Genomic DNA, 22,733 nt, shown 5'->3' on the forward strand with positions numbered 1-22,733 from the left:
ATCAATAACTTCGAGTGTGTCTGTTTTCCTTCTGATAAATGTTCCCACAGGTCAGTTTCCCTTCATGACCCTTAACAATGGAAAATGAATCTCAGCATGTGAAATTTGTTTGTAATACGTGTTTTTATTCATCCATTGACACATTTTTACACTATTCATGTATAAATACTGTAAGTTTCAAAACAATAAACCTACTTTGAAACTTGAAATTATATTATAATCTTATATTTTCAGATTCATCTCTTGATTCTTTCTTTATTAGTTTAATTCAAAGAAATTCTAGCTCATAGAAGACGTATACTAGAATTAACTAACTAGTTTTTAAAAATAAAAACGGAGGTACTTGTTAAAACCACTGTTGAAGCAGTGTTTTGGTGACATCAGAGATAAAACCTTCTGGTCTGGCAGCACGTTTTTCACAGCTGACAGTGACGTCCTTGTGCACACCCGGGATCACAAATCTTCCTCTGAAATCTTCAGCGGATATTGATATTGACACTCAGGTCAGGTGATTAAATCACAATAGTGGGTTGCCATTTTTTCTGCATTCAAAGTCTCTGTTGTGAATCCTGGAGGATTTCAGAGAGACACAACACAGAAGATCTATGTTCCAATAAATACAAACCTCGGTAGAGGTCAGAGGTCAAAGGTTACGGGACTGAGGTGCAATGACCCCAGCACAGCAGGACATTCTCTCTATAGAAATGTAATTCTTTCTGTAGTGTGGCCCATGTGCTACTGGCCCAACCCCCCACAGTGTTGCCACTGCCGAGGTAAAAATCAGCTCAGACGACCTCCAAAATGTTTTTCCTTTTCCAACATCAAAATTTAGACTTGGAACATAGGGAAGGCTAACAAGTAGTAGTTAATCAGTAGTTATAAAGTAACCATATTTGGTAAATTAGTGAAATCTACCTTAAATAATTCTATTAAAAACTTGATCAATAATGGCTGTGTTAGGCATAGAAAGTGTAGAAAGAGCAGGACCTATCAATGTCAGTTAAGACTTTGCTCCAGCGCTAACAATGATGGTTATAATAATATAATTAATATGTGGACATTTTTGTGCATGATTTTGTTCACTTTTACACAGAAAGAATGAAGAAAGAGTTGAAAAAGAAGACGATTTGACAAAGATGACTCACTGTTTTAAATTGTGAAATTATTTATGTGGCAACATTTTTCCCACATACAAATCAGTTTCAACTGTGATAGTTTAACAGTCACCACAGACGGTTTCCAGTGCTTTTATTTACAGAAAGTGACTAGACTTCATGTTACTGTACACTTTGATATTTTCCCTTTTTATAAATACCCATAGGGTAATAGGTCCTCGGTAGCCTTGAGTGCATTATAAAACACACAACCCTAAGTTAATGCGTACTAACCATACAAAACAGAGAACAAAGTACCAATTGTAACATAGAAAATAAAGGATACACCATGTTACAAAGTTACAGAAAATACATACTATATATATATATGTACATATATATATATATATATATATATATATATATATATATATATAGATATAGATATAGATATATAGTACATTGTCACAGGAAAACAGCAAAAAGGCTTGCGACAGGATACAATTCTTTTTGAGTCACAGCATTCAATCATTAAAAAAAATTATCCAAGATGTAGACACCTTAACAATAACAAGGTCTTTCATGAGTTTATATGACGTTGTATGTTTTGGCTTTTTGCCACTGTTTCAAAAGAACGTTAAGGCAGAACAGTTCATCCACATCCTACAGCAAACAAATCTGCTGCGACGAGCCCATGACAAGATGCTGCACAGTGCTGAGCAAGAAGAGGAGACAGCAGTGTCACTGAGATTGTACTGGTGTCAGTAAAAGCTTACAGCACACTGATCCGCCAGTCACTGACAAAACCGACTGAGAGTTGGTCGGATGATCTGTGTGCTGACTTGTGAGACTGACGAGGGAAACTCTGGCAGAGGTGTACATTCCTTAAAACAAAGGCACAGCTTGGCAGCAGCATTGCACTCTTAAAATGATTTTGCTGCAAGTTTTGACAATCTATATGATTTTAATTGATTTTTTTTCTTCCAGCAGTGAGCAAAAACATCAATTGTTGAAATTTCATTAAACCTCAGCACATATTACACCACAATCATCAGAGTGGTTAATGTCATGAGTCTTTTCAAATTGTCAGTACGTCCATACCATGATTCCTATTACCTTGCATTGGTACTCTCCACCCTCTGCTCCTCCTTTTCTGATATACTTGATTGGAAGTGTTCAGAGACTTTGCATCCACCAGTTTGGCAGGCCTGCAGCTTGTATACAGCTATCCAAAGAAGAGTTTGCAGGCTATTTTGCCCAGCCTGTGGTAGCCTCTCCGTTGATGTAGGCAAAGCCGGGGAAATGTTGCGAGTGTTCGTACTCTGAGTTCCTGCGCGGGCCCAGGGGAGAGTACATGTCCCCAGAAGTGGCATAGCGGGATGAATGCATAGGTGGGCTGGTGTAACAGCTGTTAGCTGGCGACACATCTGGCCACCGGGGGGCGACGGGTGCAGGGTGCAACCGAGGTGTGCTGCCCATCAAGCACGGCTCCATTCGAGACATCTGGCCGTTGAGCTGGTACTGTGGAAGAGAAGAAGAGGAAACAAGTTCTGTTATCTATTGAGAGAAGCATACAGTGAACAGATAGAGCCCCAACTAACAATTATTTTTATTACCAATTCAGCACATTTGTGATGGTAGAACCATTAAATGTTTGGTAATCTCATTGAAAAGTGAAGTTTCTGTGAATTGACTTATCAATTAATCGACCAATTGTTTCAGCTCAGGGTTAGATCATTGCAAACTTTGTAGAATATGTAAGGGACTTCATGCAAAAAACTTTACAACAAGTTTGCCAAAAGAGCTCAAGGAGCAGACGCCTGTAAAGTCTACATTAATATTAAGAAATTCAGATCAGATTTGGCAGACAATTTTAGTTTTAAGTATCAGAATTTTGGACATGAACATCACTTATTGCTGAGCGGTTACTGATCAATACAGGGCGTTCATTATGTGTTTTCTCTCTAATTTCCATAGCTAGGACTTCAGAAATACTGAGGTCATGAGTCCAAGTTCCCCAAATGCACCACTTACACCTTTGGAAATTTTGAGTTGACACCAAAAAATAAGATTTAATTTTTGTCTTATTTTATTTCATAATTATCTTCTTCTATCATTCTATCTTCTTTAATTATTCAGTTTACTGTTAAATGATACAGTCTTTGAATTTTAATTCCTAGAAAGGAATAAGAAGGAAAAAAGGATTATTGGCTTTCTGGTGGAGGGTTATATGAGAAGATTGATACCAGTCTCAAATCTGTCTGTTAAATATGAAGCTGCAGCCAGCAGCCAGTTAGTTTAGCTTAGCATAAAGACTAGAAACAGCTAGCATGGCTCTGTCCCAGGGAATAAATAGTCTGACACAAACCCTCAGTAAAACAGTGTTTTCACACTGTTGGTTTTTGTGTAGATTAAACAAACAAGATATGACATGTTAATTACCGAGCTTCAGAGGTGCTGGTAGGCAGACTTTGTTACCTTTGGACAGAGCCAAGCTAACTGTTTCCAGTCTTCTTTGCGAAGCTAAGCTAATCAGCCGCTGGCTGTAGCTTCATATTTATCGACAGATTTGAGAGGGGTATCAATCTTCTCTTATTACTGTATAAATAAGTGCTTTCCCCAAACTATTCCTTTAATGAAGGTACGCGGCCCTCTCCACAACGCCAGGAATAAACTGGTGGGGAAATATCAATCATTTATTTACTAATTAGCCTAAAAGTAGTCAAATTTTAACATACTGACTCAAAAAACCTGAAAAGGACAGCTTGGAATCAGCCTATAAAATGCCCACCATGTGTAACTTTTTAATTGTAGTATATAAACATTCACAGAGAACATGACCTAAGTGTCCCTAAAGGTAGCTTTAGCCCTGCTGATATCATTTTTGATGCTGTGCTAGCCCTGTAGCGTTGGGTGTGAACCTGACCCTGCAGATTGTAATTTCCTGTCAGGGGAAATTGCTTCACAAGTTGTACAAAATAGAAAATGAAGCCACTTAAGAAAATTAGACATCAGCTGAAAAAGTGGTTTTTGTTGCCTGTGGTGACTGAGCCCAAACAGCTCTGACTAAATATCCCAGTTGATATTAATATTTTGGACAGATGGGCATCCGACAAAGTTTTCTGTTCGTCTCAGTTCCATCCCCAACTTCTCACTCAGACAAAGCACAGGCATTGTGCCCGTTTTAAGCTCAGACAGATTTAAAAAAAAAAGTGGAAGTAGGACCCTTTACCCCTTTTCTCACTAAATATAAACACGACAGTCGATTCCATTATGAGGGATCACAGCATGGAAAAAGACAGTCAGCGCAGGTCAGAGAGCAGAACAGACGGCTCAGCTGCCCCTTGTTCACAAGCAGAAAAGAGACCATTGAATAACAATATTTTAATAACCGCCCCCTTGCCCTGCTCTGTGGCTACTGGCTCAAACAGATGAAGAGACTATTGAGAGCTGGAAAGAGGAGTAACAGAGCAGGGCCCCTCTTGGCCCCGGCCGCGCCACCTTTCACTGTCTGCTTCCGCTGTGTGGAGAGGGAGATTCGGAGACTTTTAGAAACACTGCGACCGCTGAGGCCCAGCTGATCTCCTCCCACTGTAACGGCAGAGGAGGCTGGAGGGTCCTTGACAGGAAATTACCATCAAAAGAGTAAACGCACACCGGTCGCTACACCAGCTGTAACATCAGACTCCATCTCATCCTAATAACCTTTTTTCTCACGTGTAAATCTTCAGCCCCCTATTTACTCTCTTAAAAGGGCAGTTCTGAAGTACAATTTAGACCTACACACACTCATATTTACACACATTATTTGAAAACATCATAGCCATCTTGTTTTTGTTTTTTAAGTAAATGGCCTCTGAATTTCATCTCTCTCTTTGGACATCAGCGTGACCTGCAGCTTTCACTGTACTGTTCTCACCGGTGGAAAGAGACACCATATTTACTCGAGTACTCTAATTTACTACTACTACTTTATACTTCTATTCCACCACATTTCACAGAAGAAATATTCAGCTTTTTACTGCACTGCATTTACCTACCAACTACAGGTACGCAATTAAGGTTTTACATACAAAATATATAATCTTATAAAATATATAATCTTGTATGTAAACGGTATGTAGCTTAAATGTGGTCCACCTTGATCAACTGCAACTTTAAAATACACCTCATATATTATGCATCAATAATAATAACACACATAATAACACATTACACTCTGAAATGGCTCATTTTGTATAATGATTAGTTTGACTTTTGAATGTTTAAATGAATGTTAATACTAATTCAGTACTTCTGTACCATTAATTATACACAATTTTGAATGGAGTAATTGTTGTAATTGTATTTTCATCCCATGTTTTTGCCACTTTTACTGTTTTTATTTTTTCTTCTACTTATCAAAGAGTAACAAACAAAACAGGTCCTGTATCCACACACAGTAGCAAAACTTAAGGGAATAAGGGATAAGGGAATCCCCATATGAATAAGGGATTTAAAATTATTCTAAATTTTTCAAATGGATTTAAAATGATTGTTTTTGCCTCACTAAGCAAATTAATTTATTTCTTTACATTTACATTCTGGTTTGGTCAAAATACATCCTTAGTTCACAGATGAGGAAAGAAAATGCTATTAAACCTCAGTATTTGGGTGACTGGCACTGACCTGTGCAGACGACCGGTGGTAGGCGGAGTAGTGGAGGGGGGCTGGGATCGCCGGCTCATGGGCCAGACTGGGATACTGGCTCTGGATTGAGTGAGGATGCTGGTTGGCATAGCTGCCATAGTTGTAGCTACCAGTATACCTAGAATGGAGTAAGAAAGTTCATTTAAGAAATTCTCCAACAAAAATCAAAAGTTTTCCAACAAAGTTTTCTAAATGCCTTGAAAAAGAATTTTAACTCTAAAATCATCATTACCCATGCTCCTCTCTGTGGGCGTAGACTGGCATCCGGTGGGCGGGGGATGGAGGTGGGACTGGAGCGCTGCTCCTCATACAGGACAGCTGCTGTCCGGCCTCTGGAGTGGAGCCGCCGGCTGTTGTCACTGTGTATGTAAGGGACCAGGTATATGACTGAACAGCGCCTGGTAGACGAATATATGGACACAGAGACAAATGTGTTGGTGCAGAGAAACTATGTGCGGTGAGACTTCTGCTTATCTAGGATATCTGCGTGTGATTGCGAGGCCTGTCTCACCTGTGGTGGAGGTGACTCCGGTGTACTCCGGGGACACGGCTGCTATGGGGGAGCTGGCCGAGGGAACTCCCACAGAGTGGACCGACCGAGCGGGAGAGAAGGATCCTGGAGATGGAGAGGTGGGGGTGGTTTCTGTCAGTGTGAATTCCTCCTCTCTCTCTGCTGAAGGTGTCAAGAGAGGACAAACCATTAAATACTCCGACCGTGTTTTGTGCTGCAAGCCAAATAAAGCAGCTAATTTGAGAACTAGGTGTACGTGAATGTGTACAAGTAAAACACATACATGAAGGTAAAGCATATGAACTATGGGTACAAAATCGAGTGATAATGCAGACTGTTTCCTATCATGCCTTATCAGGTTTTTCGCAGACTGACAGCCATTTATGGACTTATTATACTGCATATATAAATGTTTGGATATAAGCATTTACAGACAGTCAGCACAATTCACACTTTGCCGCACTGTGTAGGAAGATGAAGAGAAGAAACTCATGTCGCTACCATTGAGTAACCTGTAATAGTACATTATTGGACTAAAAGACTAAACTACCTCAGCTGAACACTGGAGACCCCATAGGCTCGCACGATTCTCATGACATCAGTAGTTTGAGGCTTCAAAGTGTAAAGTAAATATAATTTTATACTTTGTTTTCTTCTTCAGAGGCAGCTCCAAAGAGAAACCAGTTCATTTTTTAAGGAAAGGCATATAAAACAATAATCAGTCATCATTACCGTTTCGTGCAAATCGTTTTCGAAGATCGTGAAAAATGTACATTGTAATTTCCTCAAGCCCAAGGGGATGTCTTCAGTTTGCTTGTTTTGACTGACCAACAGTCCAAAACCAAAGCTATTTAGTTTATTATCACAGCAAATCCACACAATTCATGAAGTGAAACCACTGAATGTTTGGGATTTCTGCTTGGAAAAAGCACTTAATCAATTGAAACCAATAACAGCACATAATTCCTGGAAAAATCTTCTTATTCTGCAACTTAATTTCTTGACAAACTACTACACTAGACCTTTATGTAGCTGCACTGTCATTAATAATTCCTTAGGCCTCCAGGAAGCGGTCTCACCTGTGCTGCCCTCTCCCTTCATGGCCCTCATGAGGTCGTTGGCCTTCTCCTGGCAGTGCAGGGACTCCAGCAGGTAAAGCACATAATCATCAAACATGAGGTGGATCAGGTGGAAGGACCCTGCAGACAAAGAGACAGGATGAGCTTTACACAGAGGAAGAAGTCCAGGAGGTTATGTGGAAGTGACAGATTAACTTGGTGACAGTGTGGAAACAAAACAAAAGGCTAGCCATGTTTTGGGATAGGACAAAAATGATGAAGACCATTAAGTGTTTCTAAAAGCATCCGAGTGATGACATCACATCCTACAGGCGGACAGGATGGTCGCTGTCATTAAAAAAGAAGCGAGTGCGATTCTTTCCGTGTACCAAGTCAGCGCCAAAAATATGGCAGCTGACCCCGGGGTCGCACGGAAGATGAGACCGTGGCATGTGAGTGAGTGTCACAATTGTGTCATTGTTGTCTGTCGCTGCAGCCGCCGCGCGCATAATAAACACTTGCGGCTATTCAAGGGAGCGGGGTGTAATACTGACCGGTCATAAAATGGAAAAGCCGGGCAAACGCATCGGGAGAGGGGAGGGGTGGCTTTTGTTAATTAGCTGTTTGTGCACAGAGACCTGCTTTATCAAAACACTGCAACCAGCTGTGTCTTTGATATTCACAGACAGCACCAAAGGACACAAGTAGAGGAAAGAAAAGCCATTTTCTTTTCTTTCATTTTTACAACTTCACTTACTGCAAACCTTGGTCGTGCACAACAAGCAATTAAAGCAGCCATTTGACTTGTTTCTCCACTCTCCTTATTTCAGACTTTAGTTTCATACAGGAGAGCAATTCTACAATGTTTATTTAATTGCACTGAACCTGTATGGAATTTGTACACCAGCTTTGGCCATCAGCGGGGGTATGTGTAACTTTTACATGGACATCCTGCATTAGTGATATGAAATCCTTAGTTTGGTATGCTTTTATTCATTTTCATTTTCCTTAAAGTGCACAGTAATGTTCAGGTAGATTAGATTAGACCATCAGATAAAGCTACAGAAATAATGTTCTCCTTGAAGAGGAAAGACTGAAGACAAAGTGAATTTAATGTTTTATTATTCAATATTATGACTTAAGGGCCACACTTTTTAGTGAAATGCCCACTTCTGGATGATTATAAGAGCTTATTGTATTTTACGAAAGGAACCTTTATTGTGGCAGGTTTTATTTGTGGAGTCTGAGATGGATGACAAAGCTCTTTGTTTGCAATGTAAGATGTTATGTTTTTGTCTGACATATGTTTCACCATGGAATTTTTGGCATCTTATAAGACTGTGTTGTGTGGGCCCTTGTAAGTGTATGACATCATAAATATACCTAACTTTTCTGTCAGAGCTGTATACTTCCGTTGCATTAAGGAATGATGACAAAGCATTAGCAGCTCACCAAAGCTGGGCGCGCTGTGGAGGGTCATATCCCGGATGACTCTGGTACCGAAACACGACCACATCAGAAGAAACTGCTGGGCCACCTTCTTCAGGCACCCGGGCCTCTTCCCTGCCACCTAGAGAGAACATTTCCATGAGAAAAGAGGGGGAAGGGTTGGGATGCCGGGGCAGAATTAACCCCTAGGTCCACATTGGGGCTTAACCCTCAGGAACGAAAAACATGTCAACAAGTCAACTATTTAATTTGCCCCCAGGGACACGCCTTCCTATTGAACTATTGTCTGGGGAGTCCAAGACGTTGCCAGGGCGACCAAATTTTACAAGCCCATATCTGGCACATAATGGACGCAAATGGGAAGCTTGAAGACATCATTAACTGAGAGGATTGCAACGTAAGTGCCTCTGTGGAAGAAAGACATGCAGAGACGAGTGGCTTTCAGCCACAGGTGTCTTTTAAAGGACAAAGTAATAAGACTTCTGCTGTGCAAAGACTTCAAACATTTAGTTAAAATCACTCCTCAGCATCAAATAGGAAAAAATATATAAACTTAATCTGTGCAACCTGAACAAAAGATAGACACTTTATGCAAAAATGCTGAGTCAGATCAGGCTTAAACACCTGTTTCCAGAAATGAGTGAAGAAAAGTATTTGCTGTCTGACCTTGACGACACAGCGGTCCACCATGGAGTCCAGCCACTCAATGTATGCCTCGATCGGAGACTGCTCCTCCAAAAGACGGTCAAACTCCTGATACACTGCAACAAGAGGGAGGACGTCAGTATTTTACATCACTTGAAAGCTAAAAAAACTGACAAATTTGGATGCAAATGGCGGCTTTATGCAACAACTTCTACTTGTATCTGTGACCTCTGATCCCATCAGGACTGATTCAGAGGAGTGAGGCTGGAGTGAATTGGAGATGCTCCACAGGGTGTTTCAGAGGAGAGTGAACTTGTGTAACCTTTTAGTCTCCATCCATTAATGCTTTGACTCTGCTGGTCGTGGGAATGATTGTCCCCCTGTGTTGTTTGTGTGGCAGTATCGTGTAGTTCTCTGTCTGGCTGCGTGTGTGAAGAGTGCAATCAATTTAAAATGCGTAGACTTACAGTGGATAATAAGCTGCCTGTGCTCCTCTTGTGAGTCCTCCATGGTGTAAAGTGTCTGCTTGGTGATGCTGTTCAAGTCCACATTCCTCCAGTCCTCCAGCATTTGAAAGGTGATGTCGGCACTGTTTATCACAGTCCGCGATGCCTTGGGTAAGATAAATCAACAATATTACTTACACAAGCATACCCATATCCCTTATCAGCTTTGTTTGTTCACATGGATTTTATTAAAAAACATTCAGACTATGATAGGCACCTGACATAGATGGTTTAATGATGTTTGCCGCTTTAGAATCTGAGAAAATCTCCTGGACACTGGAAACAAAAAAAGGAGAAAAAATATGGTTAAACCTGTGAGTGTCATCATTTGAACTTTCTGTTTAAAAACACAAATGTAGCATCCATATTTTCAAGACACAAATCGTTATGATGAGATGTGGATTTTACACTTACATTCAAATTTGATATTCCTCAGGTTTTCAGGAAGGTCGTGAAGTGCTATTTTTAGCCACTCGTCGAGCTGTTTGGCAAATTTTCGGATAACCTGAGTCAAACTGTGTGGATGAGGGAACAGATGCACAATTTAGATCGTTGACACCATTCATAATTAATTTAATTAGAGCAACAACTTTCGTTATTGATTTTTCATAACTGATAATTACTCTCTTAAATAATCCATTAATAAAATGTTGCAAAACAATAAATCCCAGAACGAAAGATGAGGCCTTCAGAGGACTTCTTTTGTCCCACAAAAACATAAATACATTCAACTGAGCAACTTCAATCTGCTGAGGAAGACTGACGTGTGGGAAAAAGTTACAGAAAAAGACAGTAATTGGACCTTCAGTCAAAATGCTGTTTCCAAGGATAACACTCAACATATTCAGTTTACTATAACATGTGACAGAGAAAAACAGCAAATCATCACATTTGGGAAGCTGGAACCAGATGATCTAGGGCGTTTTTACCTGAAAAATCATATGACGATTAACCAATTTAAGTAATTGACAAATCATTTCAGCCTCACATTTAAATTTCTCAATAAGCCACATTTTGAATTGTGCTTCCAGACAACAATTTAATTCTCTCACATTTCTACTGTAAACTACTACCGTTAGAGTGAAGTTTATACAAATTGTTGCTGCAAAATAAATGTAAGCAAACCTCACTCATGTGTATGCTGATCATTAGGTAAGACATGCAACAGAACTGCACTAACAATTTTTTTATTTTTTTTTATTTTTTTATTTTTTTTACACAATAATACACCGAAATGACACTGCTTATATAGCAGTATTATATAGTAAAATGTATAGTATAGTAAGAAGTCCATACACCTTTAAAGTACATGGTATTATCTGAAGAGAAAAGCTTAATTCACTGAAATAAATGATAACCAGGACATTAATGTGTGTAGCAGTAAAGAGCAGTGAAGCATGCTCACCTATCAGGCAGTGCTTGCAGGACAGTGGGCATCAGCACCCCAGAGATGGCCTTGTATAAGATAGAGTCACAAACACCAACTATGTTCACCACCGTGGTGGAGCCGAGGACAGGGAGCATGTGGGGCGGCATGCCCTGCCAGAAGTGCAGTAAGAAGCTTTGGACCTGAAAGTACCACACACACCTTAATATTCAAAATTACAGCAAATTAAAGTTCAGCTACAGGAATTATCAACTTTTTGTTGAGACAGATTTGGATGCTAAGTAAAACATCTGTAAAACAGAAGAAACCTTGCCTCATCAAAGTTGGCTCGAATAACAGTGTCCAGTATCCTCTGACAGTGCGTTCTGTACATCATGATGAAGGTTGACACCTACGGGCAACAACGAACTATTAATCTAATTGCATCACAAAACTAATAGCTTTTTGTCTCTTCAGGGGAAACAAAAAAAAGTGTTACAAAAACAAGAAAATAAATCTTGTACCAAAGCATGTGAACCAATAAATATATGTTACAGGTCTAGGCTGGAGCAAAGTAATATAAAACGAGCTTTAGAGATCAGCAAAACACAAACCATTTAAAATCATGGCCCCTCTTTAAAAGCCGGACAGCTAGTGCCTGTCCTTTGTCCATTGCTAGATCTTATTATCTCCCCCAAAAGATTAAGAGTTAGCGAGGAGCCAGCATATAAATCCTCAAGGTCCTTCTCTAAATGCAAACCCAGTGAAGGTCCTGAGGCAGATAAAAGGCTGGAGCCAGAGGGGGCGCAGAGATGGTGAGATGGCAGGGAGTGGGGGGGCTGTAAGGATGGACTTTTAAAACTCCTGTTTACCCTCTCTTCTGGCAGGCTGGCAGGCAAATTTAGGTCTTTGACATTTGGAAACTCTGGCAGGAGCGTCCCCAGTTTGGAGCGCGGTGAATACGCCACTGTCTGCTTCGTGACCTCTTTCTTGCCCGTCTCGTTCACCCACGCCGCTCCCTTTTTGGAGTACATCACGTCATAATACTGAGAGGTCTCCTTCACCGCTATGCCGTAGTAGTGATACCTAAGGAGAACGGGTGGATGCCATCTTTTCAGTACAAGTAGGATCACTACAGGCTATAGAAAACTGTGAAAAACAATTCATATGCATTTTAAACAATTATCTTTCTAATTAATAAATGTGTAAATTCATTAAAAATGTTTAATCAGATTACATGTATCTTTACATGTTTAACAAAAGTTATTCACAGTTACATGAATAACAAAAAACAATTTCAGATCTTCTCTAATGTGACATGTGATAAATACTTCAGGTAAAGAAAGTGTAGACTTCCTGTTAAATAGGTGAAGAAATTTACTTTTTCGATAAAACCTCAGAAACACAGGACCACAGTGGAATGAAGTTATTTAAACTTTTAGTGTTGTTTTCATGTGTTGTGCTCCGATTGGAGGGCTCAACACCTTGTTTGTGATACATGCTGTTGACGGTTTGTTTGATCGGGTACAAGGTTACGCTTAATACGGACATAGTTTATGACAGAATTAAACCAAACTAAAGCAACTTACTTAGACTGCCCTCTTGTCCCCAGTCTTCTGGTAGTCAACGCTGGAAACTGTTGCCGTATGATCTGTTCATTGTAGGTGAGAAAAAGTTGTCAGTGTACTGCAACTACACAGGGAGAGGATCAAATTCATCAACTATAATAATATGTACTATAATATCAGCTTGTGTGTATTTTTTACTCAGTGAAAGAAAATGGTGTACAGCAGAAAAAGGGCTGGGGTTTGTTTTACTTAAAATCTAATATGCAGTAATTACAGCATGCATTACTTAATAGAAATACTGCACTTGTACAGTATCTTCAATTCTTTATGAGAAAGTGTTTAATAACGTTTGTCAGGAGAACAACATGAAAGTCTCATAGCTGTATCCACGGGGAGGTCTCTGAGAGAAAAAGAAAGCTTTGAGAGCCATCCATTTATGACATCCAAGGGTATTACTTTTTTTCCTCCTATATCAACGGTCTCCCCTCATCTATCCAGCCACCCATCATCTCTCCTTCTCACTCTCTTTCTCTTCTCCACTCCCTCCTTCTTGCTTTCCTCTCTTTTTTTTTGTCTAAAGAGATTGGCTCCTTGGTCCAGCTCCTGGTGCAGAAACTTTAGCAAACAGTGTAGCTCTCCATTGTGTGGGATGAAAAAAGAGGCCAAGCTGTGAAGTTTCTGTCAGGCCCCGCTTGATAAATGAGCAGACAGGGAGGCAGTCCGGGCCCTCTCTCGTTTTTTTGTCCTGAATCAATGAAGCCTTCCTAAAGGACACCCCACACTGTTCCAGCCACTGATCTAACATTCCGCAACATCTCACCCTTCCAAATTTCCTTTAATTACACATTAATCCAGGCCCCTTCTCTTTTTCAATATCTTCCGACAGGAGCTGTGGAGGGGTGGGGGTGGGCCGGGTTGGGGGTTGGGGGTTGGGGCCGGAGTCCAGGGTACAGGGGATGGCTGGGGGTAGGAAGGCTGAGGAACTTCTTGGGGTTGTGGGAACAGACGAAAGCACATCTCCTTTGGCTCTAGATTATGTGTTCAGCGAGCGGCCACAGAGCTTCACACTGAGCTGCAGTTGATATTACTTCAACAGCAGCCAAAGCTGCAAAACCAACCCAGGCATGAAATGGTCAGACCAATGCTCACGGCTGATGTAGTGTGTGAGGTTACTGCTTGTATCTTCTGCTGCTGAGTTATTTTGCTCTGAATTCTATAAACGTGCAGTGCATTCAAATGTACATGAAAACCCTAAAAAGCTGAGACAATGTTCCATATTCGATTTTTTTCTTTAAAGAATTGCTCAGCTGCACATCATCTGCATCATTAATCAAAAATTATAAAAACAGAAACTGATTAGAGACATTAATGTGTTTTCAAGGTGTTTTTAGTTAAACTGGATGTGAGTGGGAATTATGAGCTCCCCGACTCTTTAGCCTTCATCTCCGTTGAAGTTTGAGTCTTACCTTTCCAAAGCTGGCCGCGTTCACAGGCTGTGTGTCGTGCTTTTCACTGAAGTCTAGATAATGCATGTAGAGGGCACTTCGTGGGATACACACACCTTCTGCTATCTCATAGTTCTCTTCTAGCCTGTGAATGACAATGGGAATTATCAGCACAGAAAAAAAAATCAAGCATTGCTAATATGAATGAGCCAAAAAGAGACATCCCAACTTCAGACAGGCCTCTTTTGATCATGGCATTTCTGGTAATAATGAGGGAAAACGTACAGTAATCTTCTGTGTAAATGTTTAAGAAGCTCAATTAAACGTCAGCAAAATGATTAACTGCAGTACAATAAGACAATTTGATAATATGGATTTTTTCTACTTGAGAGGGGACATTAATAAAGACAATGTAAATGTACCAGATTAAGCCATTGGGACTAATTTCTATCTGTAGTCCCTGACGAGGCTGTAACACACAACAGCCCATGAAGAAAGAGAAACAGTCGAAACAGAAAACTAAATAAATGCACATAAGTCATATAATATTAAACAACGAACATGCATGTACACATTAAGCAGCGCCAAGTCCGCACATTCACATCATCACAACATGTCATGTTTAGTATAAAGCACTTACACAGACATTTAATACAACAGTTAGCACCAAACATTGTGCACCGTAGGACAACCAGCAGATGCACTGTAGCACACAACTTCACATGTAGCATAATTAGTGGACAGTAAGCATGACAAGCCAGATATCACTGATCTCACAACGACACAGACATCAACAACAACTGCTCCTGGAGGGATACATGTGTAACAGACAAGTCCAAAAGATAATTTTCCTGATGATAGTAAGTGACCTCATCTCATTAACAGCTGTAGTATAAGAGGTTGTATTTCATTATACTTTACTGGGATCAAACGTTTTGGATTAGTATCTGTTTTCAGTTCCTGCATTTTAAGGGTCACGGTGGTTTTAGTGTGGTCTTAAATGACTGTGTCTACCTGGTTAAAATAATTTATGTGTGGGAGAGAAAAAAAACTACCACTGATTTTAACTTTAAAGCCTCAGTAAGTGGTCTCTGATGCACATCATACATGTCATGTTGATGTATAATTGATTTGCATTAAAATACTTGAGAACTATTTAAATTTTAATCAATATATTTAATATTAATATTGAATCAAATTACTTCCAGTAATGTGAAAGGGTTGCTGGTACTACAGATCCCAAATGACAGGCAAAACACAACTCTACAGCTTTCTGTAGCTGTCAGTGTTTTTAAAATACATTTTGCTGTCGGCTGGATATGAAGGCAGGCAACTGTTTGCTAACACATTAGCCATAATCAGCTGTCTGAAAAGCTATGTTGACATCAGTGATGTGGCTCAGGATTAGTTCATCTCTCATCTGTCCAACAGGTCCCTCTCTGTTACACTTGGAAATGCCTCCTCCTCTCATGCTCCTATCTTTTGTGGGGTCCCCTAGGGGTCTATTCTGGGTCCCCTTTTATTTGCCATTTGCATGCTACGCCTGGGGCAAATCATGCACAGACATAATATCGATTTTCATTGCTAATCGGATGATACGCATCTGTGTGTCCCGATAAAGCCTTGTACCATCGATGTGTCCTTTATTATGGCCTTTCTGAAATTTACATTTTTCAAAATTTCTTTGCAATCTATGTCTTGGATTTTATTTACATTTTATTTTCTGTTTTTACTGTATAGCCCTTTGTAGCTTTGTTTATAAAAGGCACTGTGTAAACGACTATACTATATGACATATATAATATAATATTATATATAATATTATTATTACTATAAACACTTGATAACCCATTAGTATATCAGTGTTGTGATGCTTTAAGTTTGTTTTGGAGTATTTCTGCCCCCTCATGGTCCAGTCTTCACTGTACGGCAGTTTGCTATTACAAACATTCTGATATGTTTGTCAGCTAGTTGGCAAGACAGACAACTGCACATATATTTGATCACATTGTCTGTGTACAATTTACAAGTAAAAACAGTCACATAGCTAAATAAAAACTGAGCCTTGAGGTGCAGCAGCATCATTACAAGTGATTTCTGATGAGGTATTAAACATGCAATGTTTTCAGTTTGAGATATGAGTTTACCAGTTTTTGTCACACACTTTGATATTCAGTTTTAGTTTCACTAATAAATCAAATATCTTTATAGTACGAGGAGAAATGTCTCCCTGCACTTTGGAACAGCTCAGATGGTCAAAACTAGAAACTGATATTTAAAGGAACAACGGATTGAGACAACTTCAGAGTCTGGACCTTCACAGAATAAACAAACAACACAATGAATCTTTCACCTCGTCTGCATCAGGACTAACCCACTGCTTCACTTGTAATGTTTTCTAGGCCTTAACCTTGATTTCTCAATAAATGCCTCATATTCCACTTTAGTCTATGGACTATATATGGCTACTGCAGGAGCCTGGTCCTGTTGTTTTATGAGCCATGACTGCATTGTTTCAGAGAGCCGTGGGAGCTGATCTCTTTGACCTGACTTGCATTTCCTTTCACTTAGAAAGCAGTGAACTTTAATTACTGTCATAAAAGAATTACACTCACTAGTAATGTTTTTTAGTGGAATAACAACCACTCAGCTTCACTTAGATATAGCTGTATTGTCACTTATTCTGTATTATTCTGATGTAAATATATAAGCCTCAATTTAGTGACTTTCTGAAAATCAGATTCAAATTGTGACCAAATGTGTTATTTCTGATTTAACAACAAAAAACCAAATCATCAATCACATACTCGTCATTACGGTTTACCTTCACTGCAACATCCTGCTAAAATATATGCAAGATTTGTAGTAAATTTCACTATACCTAAAAAAGCATCTTATGCACAGTGAAAACATTATTATAAGCAGCAAATTACATATGCATTTATGTCTATAATGCTTCTTTTTAAATATGTACATTGACCCAACTCATGTTCCTTACAATGGGTTTCAGCCCCCCACAGCACAGGTTAAATCAGTATAAATATTAATGAAAGCCCATGTGCATTTTGAATTAAGTAAAGGGTGTCGTTGGTCATGGGGCTGTGCAACAGGCAGACACACATAAACTAGAGGCATGTGTAGAGTTTGTATTTTATACATGCAGACTGTATTGTTGAACAGCAGCGCAGTGTAAAAAAACCAACACATTTTTCTGTGAAGATAAATAAAACATCAAATCTTATCTAATCAGATTATCATCATATGTAAGATTTTTTTTAAATCCTGCTTCCTGTTGTTACTTAAAAACAAAATGTGTTCAATGTGTACAAACAAAGGGGGAAAAAAACATTTCAAAAGCAGAACGTCACTTACAGTTGCGTTTGTGGTTCAATGGCACATAATGAGAATCTTACCTTTAATAACATATTAAGGCCAGAAAAGAAACTTGTGTTCAGTGTCATCTCTGTGTGTGTGTGTGTGTGTGTGTGTGTGTGTGTGTGTTTGTGACCGGTAAATAATTAACTTATTCTGCTCTGCTGACCAGGACTTATGAGACTAGTCATGAGTAGCTGGGAAATCTATTGCTGCAGTCAAATTCACTTCTAATAAAATGATGAAACCTTGACTTAGGATTTAGTTCTATTTAAAAATATTGTGTAATATGTGTATGTGTAAAACAATTAAACTAATTTTGATATCTAACATAAACAAAAAAACACGTGTTACGTGTGTATCATTTTAAACTTTGGCAAATAATTCTAGATTTTATATATATAGCATTAACGTTTTCTCTTGTTGACTGGAAGCGTAAGGTAAAATATTTATTTATTAAAAACCATTTTTGTTTTTTTTTAGGAAGCCTGGCTACATCGTTTTTGCATTTATTCACAAAATATCTGCTTTTGATAAATGCTGTCTGGCATTGAATATGTGTGTTGTTTTATTTCTGACTTTTTTCTCACTTATTTTTACATGTGACTAAATATACACAAACAAATATACAACTGCATTTTTGATAACTTACCATTCCAGAGTAGCCGGTGTCGAATGTGGTTTAGAAGCTCTGTTGTTTTCTTTTTCTTCATCTGCAACAAACAAAACATTTTGTATTTTAGGGAGTATGTGGCACCAATGAAAGTTTACACAGCCGACAATAATAATTCAACAATAATATCCTCTCTGTGTATACATGGTTAAATGACGTGTATTGCACTAAACACTAACTATAAGATTAATATAAATGAGGTCAGATTCCTCAGTGAAGTCAGCAGTTTGAGTGTAACAGTGCTCGTCCTGCTTACGTTCATCATTGGACATGTTCCCCAGAGACGTGTGACTGGAGTATCGCTTGCTCTCACTCTCGTTGAGGCATCTTTCAATCCAACTCTCTAAAAAAAGACATGAGGGACGACAGATCAAGAGCTGGACAATCTTTGATGCTAATATGACACCTCTTAGTTGAACTTTTCTGTTGTTATTTAGACTGAGGTGATTATGAAATTATTAATCTGGTCTGAATATGATTTGTAAAGATGTAACATGACTGGGCTTTTTAAATGTCATTTGGGTAAAACATTAGTTTTGGTAATTTTTTGTTGCAATATTTTTCATTGAAACTTAAATTATCAATTTAAAACTCACTTTCTGGAGTGAACTCATTTGGTCCTGCAGTGGAAAAGAACCAAAGCTGTATTTACACAAACAGCGCAAATCACTGCCTATAAAGGACACTTTAAATGTCACTAATGTGACAGGGCTAGGGGACAACAATCGATTGTATGGGCAGCGGTTCAGCCATGGCTCTATTTGAGACATTTTCACCAAGACGGCAGGAATCCAGCATTGTTCCCAGGAGACTACAAGCGTACACACTTGCTTAAAAGAGCCTACGCACATTACTGAAGCAGTCTGGTGGAATAGAGGCCATTGTCCTGTTTTAATTTCTACTTAGAAAAAGCTCAACTGGTGTGCTGTCTGTGACCGAGCAGCAGCACAACACCAAAGCTTTCATGTAGAAACAGTCCGATACGTAGAGTGGGAGTCCATTTTAAATTCTTGCATTTGTTTCAAGAAAGGTATTCAGTATTTTAATTGTAGTTAAGAAGGAAATTATACATGATTAATATTCTTCTTGTTTATTTTTGTGCAAAGCAAAGCATTTTCTGAGTTTCATTTTTCTATTATAATAATTCTTCTTCAACAGCAACATGTACTTAACTGAATGTCCTACAGAGCATGGGAATAAAAAGTATAATATTTTCCATTAACTCTGGTGAATTAATACTATTATGTAACCTAAAATGGAAATGAGCGGACAGGGCTCCTTCAGATGTTTACACAGCACATACAGTACTAAAGTAAGTACTTAACTAGTTACTTCTAACCTCTACAAACACGACAAAAACTCTCCACATAATATTTTTCTGCATGTGAACTGACAACAATCACCATGGCAGCTGCTGCTGGGACAGACTGCTGGCAGGACGACCTGTTGGTGTAGGTCAGAGATATTCAAAAGTTTTAGAAGTTTACACTCGATGAGGAATCTACACCTCGATGTTCGGCACGTGCTGATAGAAAAGGTCAGACTGCAGTTTGAGTCCCATCATCGCTGCTCAGGGCCTCTGAACACAGACATGGAAAAGGTTTTTTGTCCCTGTGTTAGAGGAATATTATCATTTGAAGCTTACTCTTTAATATCTTAAATACTGTCTTCATTACTTTTGATTATCATCACCTTTCACTTTACTAACTGATTAACATGACTCTACATGCAAATTATAATGCCTGTTTCACAATAAAAAAAAAAAACAGCCTGCATTTGCATTTTAACTTTAAATAAAAACACCACCAGTGTCACTCTCTGACAGGTCTCATCATTTACAGACAGCACGTGCACCTGTCCACCTAAAAATATTAAATAAAACAATAAATAAATAAAAACAAACGAACCAACCCTGGAAATGAACAAGTGAATCCACTGAAGTGAAGCTAATTCTCCACAGAGGCTCAGACCTCAAGCTTCATTTGCCGCAGGAACAGATAAGGTGGGGATCTAAATAATTGGATTAAATTTGATCAACAAGTGAAACGGATGTTCACTCATTTATTAACACACATTCAGGGCTAAACTACTCTACATTGCACCAGCATACTACAAATGTGATTTTTTTTAGTGTAACTGATGAATGAAATATGTATTTAACCAAAGATTTAATTCAATCGATCACCTTTACTTATTCTAACAAGGTGTGCCACTTTTCTGCAGATAAGAAACGGTTGCATGTTTTAATGAGATTAGACATTAATCATTGTTTCTGAAAACTAAACAACATACACACTTTTACCAGATAAAACAAAATAAAATACTGATAAATTCAATTTTCAAGCTGAACAAATGCTTTAAACATTTACCAATTTTAGACAAAAAAAAAGCAAGTAAGCAGAAAAGAACAGATGCATAGTACTTTAAAGTGCACCATGATGTGCACCTGTTGTTTTTATTTCTCCACTCCTAATGATGAACGGAGATCCTTTTAACCGGTTTAACTGAAAAGACAGCAAGAAGCCACTTGGCCCAGCTGATACTGAGAGATTTAAAGGCTGTTTCTCTGCTTTCTGTGACTTTTTCTTCAATCACTTCACATAAATGTGTGCGACCAAACAACGCTCATTCAGAAATAACTTCAGAAATTAAAAAATAAACACGTGGTAAAAAGGCAGAAACCCAAAAACAACAGCTGAGCATCCAGACACGTCCAGTGAACGACTGCAGAGAAAGTTTGAGACTTCCAGGAGAGCAGCGGCAGCAGCAGCAGAAGACGCTCACACAATGTTTCTGAACAGAAGCTAGTTTTCTCAACACATCCACACAAGGCAAAGCGAGTTTAACAGGACTGACCTGTGGAATCCATATCAGGCTCCTCCAGCAGCCCGCAATGCATCCTCTTCCCATCAACGACACTTTCTCCTCCAAGAAAATGGCTTAGTGCACGTTTCCCCCTCCTCAGCGGCTCTCCCCTTGTCTCGCTCTGTGTTTCCGTGACCACTGCCCGTCACAGGAGATGTTGAGGATCTGAGGTTCGCCCAGAGAAGGGTGGTGTTGGCGGAGGAAAGGGGGGAGGTGGGAATAGGGGAGGAAAGGGGGGTAGAGACTCCAGAAATCCAGCGGGGGGAAAGCCAGACCCGTCAAAATGTTTGCTGATGTTTCATGGGAAAGGGGCTGATTTTATAGGAGCCCTGATGGGGACATGTCATTGATAGGCTTGGAAGGCTGATGAATGGCCCCAAGTCAGATGGGGATGTGGCAAGGCTCACTGGAAGTCTTTTGTGGAGCTGTTTTGAATAAGAAAAGCTCCCTCCCAACCCAAAAAAAAGGGGGCTTAGATCTACGCAGTCCTAACACTGTGGCCTCCTCGTCTTCCATGAAGGCATTTAATACGTTTTTATACACCCCAGAGCTCCATATGAACATACATCCCTACAAAACCGCCACTCCTGCCTTTTCTCCTGATTATAACTCCCGTTACACATCCCACAGAAACTTGTTGTCACATTTGGTCTGTTTCTCACCTCATTCCACCATTAAACCGTCTTTATGATAACTTTTTCACAGTCGACACGCATCATCCAAACATGCTAAAACTGCACCAGTGTGAATCTTTTGGTGGAGTTCTCACGTCTTTTTTCGCTCATGCTTTCGCTGTGGCAACCTTATTTTTGGTGTGCCTCTGAGAAGAGGGAATGGTCACAAAGGGGGGGAAGTAAAAGTGCAAAGCCCGAGGCTGGGAGGGCTCTGATGGAGTGCCTGAGAGCTGGAGAAGGGAAAGCTGTGATTAGAATATGAATGGAACCACAGGAGAGGGGGAGAGGAGAGGGGAAAGAAGAGGGGAGAGGAGAAAGGCGGATTATGGCTGAATTACTCACCACACCATGGATAGCAAAGGAGGACTTTCTCTACCAGTGCGCAGGCGTGGGCACCGCTGCTGCTGCTACTCACCGACACACACCGTGCAGCCAACTGGCCGTCAGGGTGGCAGCAACCATCACACGGGACACTGTGCAAAGGGCCATACTTTGTTAAAACAGGTCTGTGCATCCATTCAGACTCTTCTAGGTAGATAAAAACTGCTGGTATGAGTGACAGGTCAAAAAGACTTTGGAAAAAAAAAAGTAAAACAAACTCTTCATCATCATAACAGAAAATCCTTTTGACTTGTCTGCAAAGATTCTCAGCACTTAAGAAAAGAGTAAACAAGAAAGATACTACAACAACCAATTGTGACACCTTTAAAGGCCTAAATGGTGGCTCACGCAAAGCCGTGACCTCAAATGAGGATCTAATTAATTTCAGTCAAATAAGGAGAAGGTGGAGTCTGCATCTCCGTCAGTGGACGTCCTTT

At 39.5% G+C, this 22,733-nt stretch overlaps 1 protein-coding gene across 1 annotated transcript; it reads right to left on the reverse strand.

Moving 5' to 3' along the window:
• Positions 1 to 1,232: 1,232 nt before the first annotated feature.
• On the reverse strand, positions 1,233 to 22,344 carry rfx4 (regulatory factor X, 4). The gene is made up of 18 exons (XM_038705013.1): positions 21,233 to 22,344; positions 18,633 to 18,719; positions 18,356 to 18,416; positions 14,353 to 14,476; positions 12,908 to 12,969; positions 12,191 to 12,404; positions 11,653 to 11,730; positions 11,358 to 11,521; positions 10,367 to 10,467; positions 10,170 to 10,228; positions 9,914 to 10,058; positions 9,468 to 9,562; positions 8,805 to 8,922; positions 7,374 to 7,493; positions 6,295 to 6,456; positions 6,016 to 6,181; positions 5,763 to 5,901; positions 1,233 to 2,615 (listed from the first exon to the last, which is right to left on the reverse strand). The coding sequence occupies exons 1-18, from the start codon at positions 21,273 to 21,275 to the stop codon at positions 2,343 to 2,345; spliced, it is 2,211 nt and encodes a 736-aa protein (XP_038560941.1). The 5' UTR covers positions 21,276 to 22,344; the 3' UTR covers positions 1,233 to 2,342.
• Positions 22,345 to 22,733: the final 389 nt, after the last annotated feature.

Source organism: Micropterus salmoides, unplaced genomic scaffold (assembly GCF_014851395.1).
Source record: "Micropterus salmoides isolate LMB-PRFRI ecotype aquatic unplaced genomic scaffold, ASM1485139v1 Ms_hic_scaffold_8, whole genome shotgun sequence".
NCBI classification, from domain to species: Eukaryota; Metazoa; Chordata; class Actinopteri; order Centrarchiformes; family Centrarchidae; genus Micropterus; species Micropterus salmoides.

Coding starts and splice junctions, on each gene's coding strand:
- rfx4 (XM_038705013.1), bottom strand. CDS start 21,275: ATGCATTGCGGGCTGCTGGAGGAGCCTGATATGGATTCCACAG. Junction 12,405..12,907: donor GGGACAAGAGGGCAGTCTAA/GTAAGTTGCTTT, acceptor CGTTCTCCTTAG/GTATCACTACTACGGCATAG. Junction 6,457..7,373: donor GAAGGGAGAGGGCAGCACAG/GTGAGACCGCTT, acceptor TGACACCTTCAG/CAGAGAGAGAGGAGGAATTC.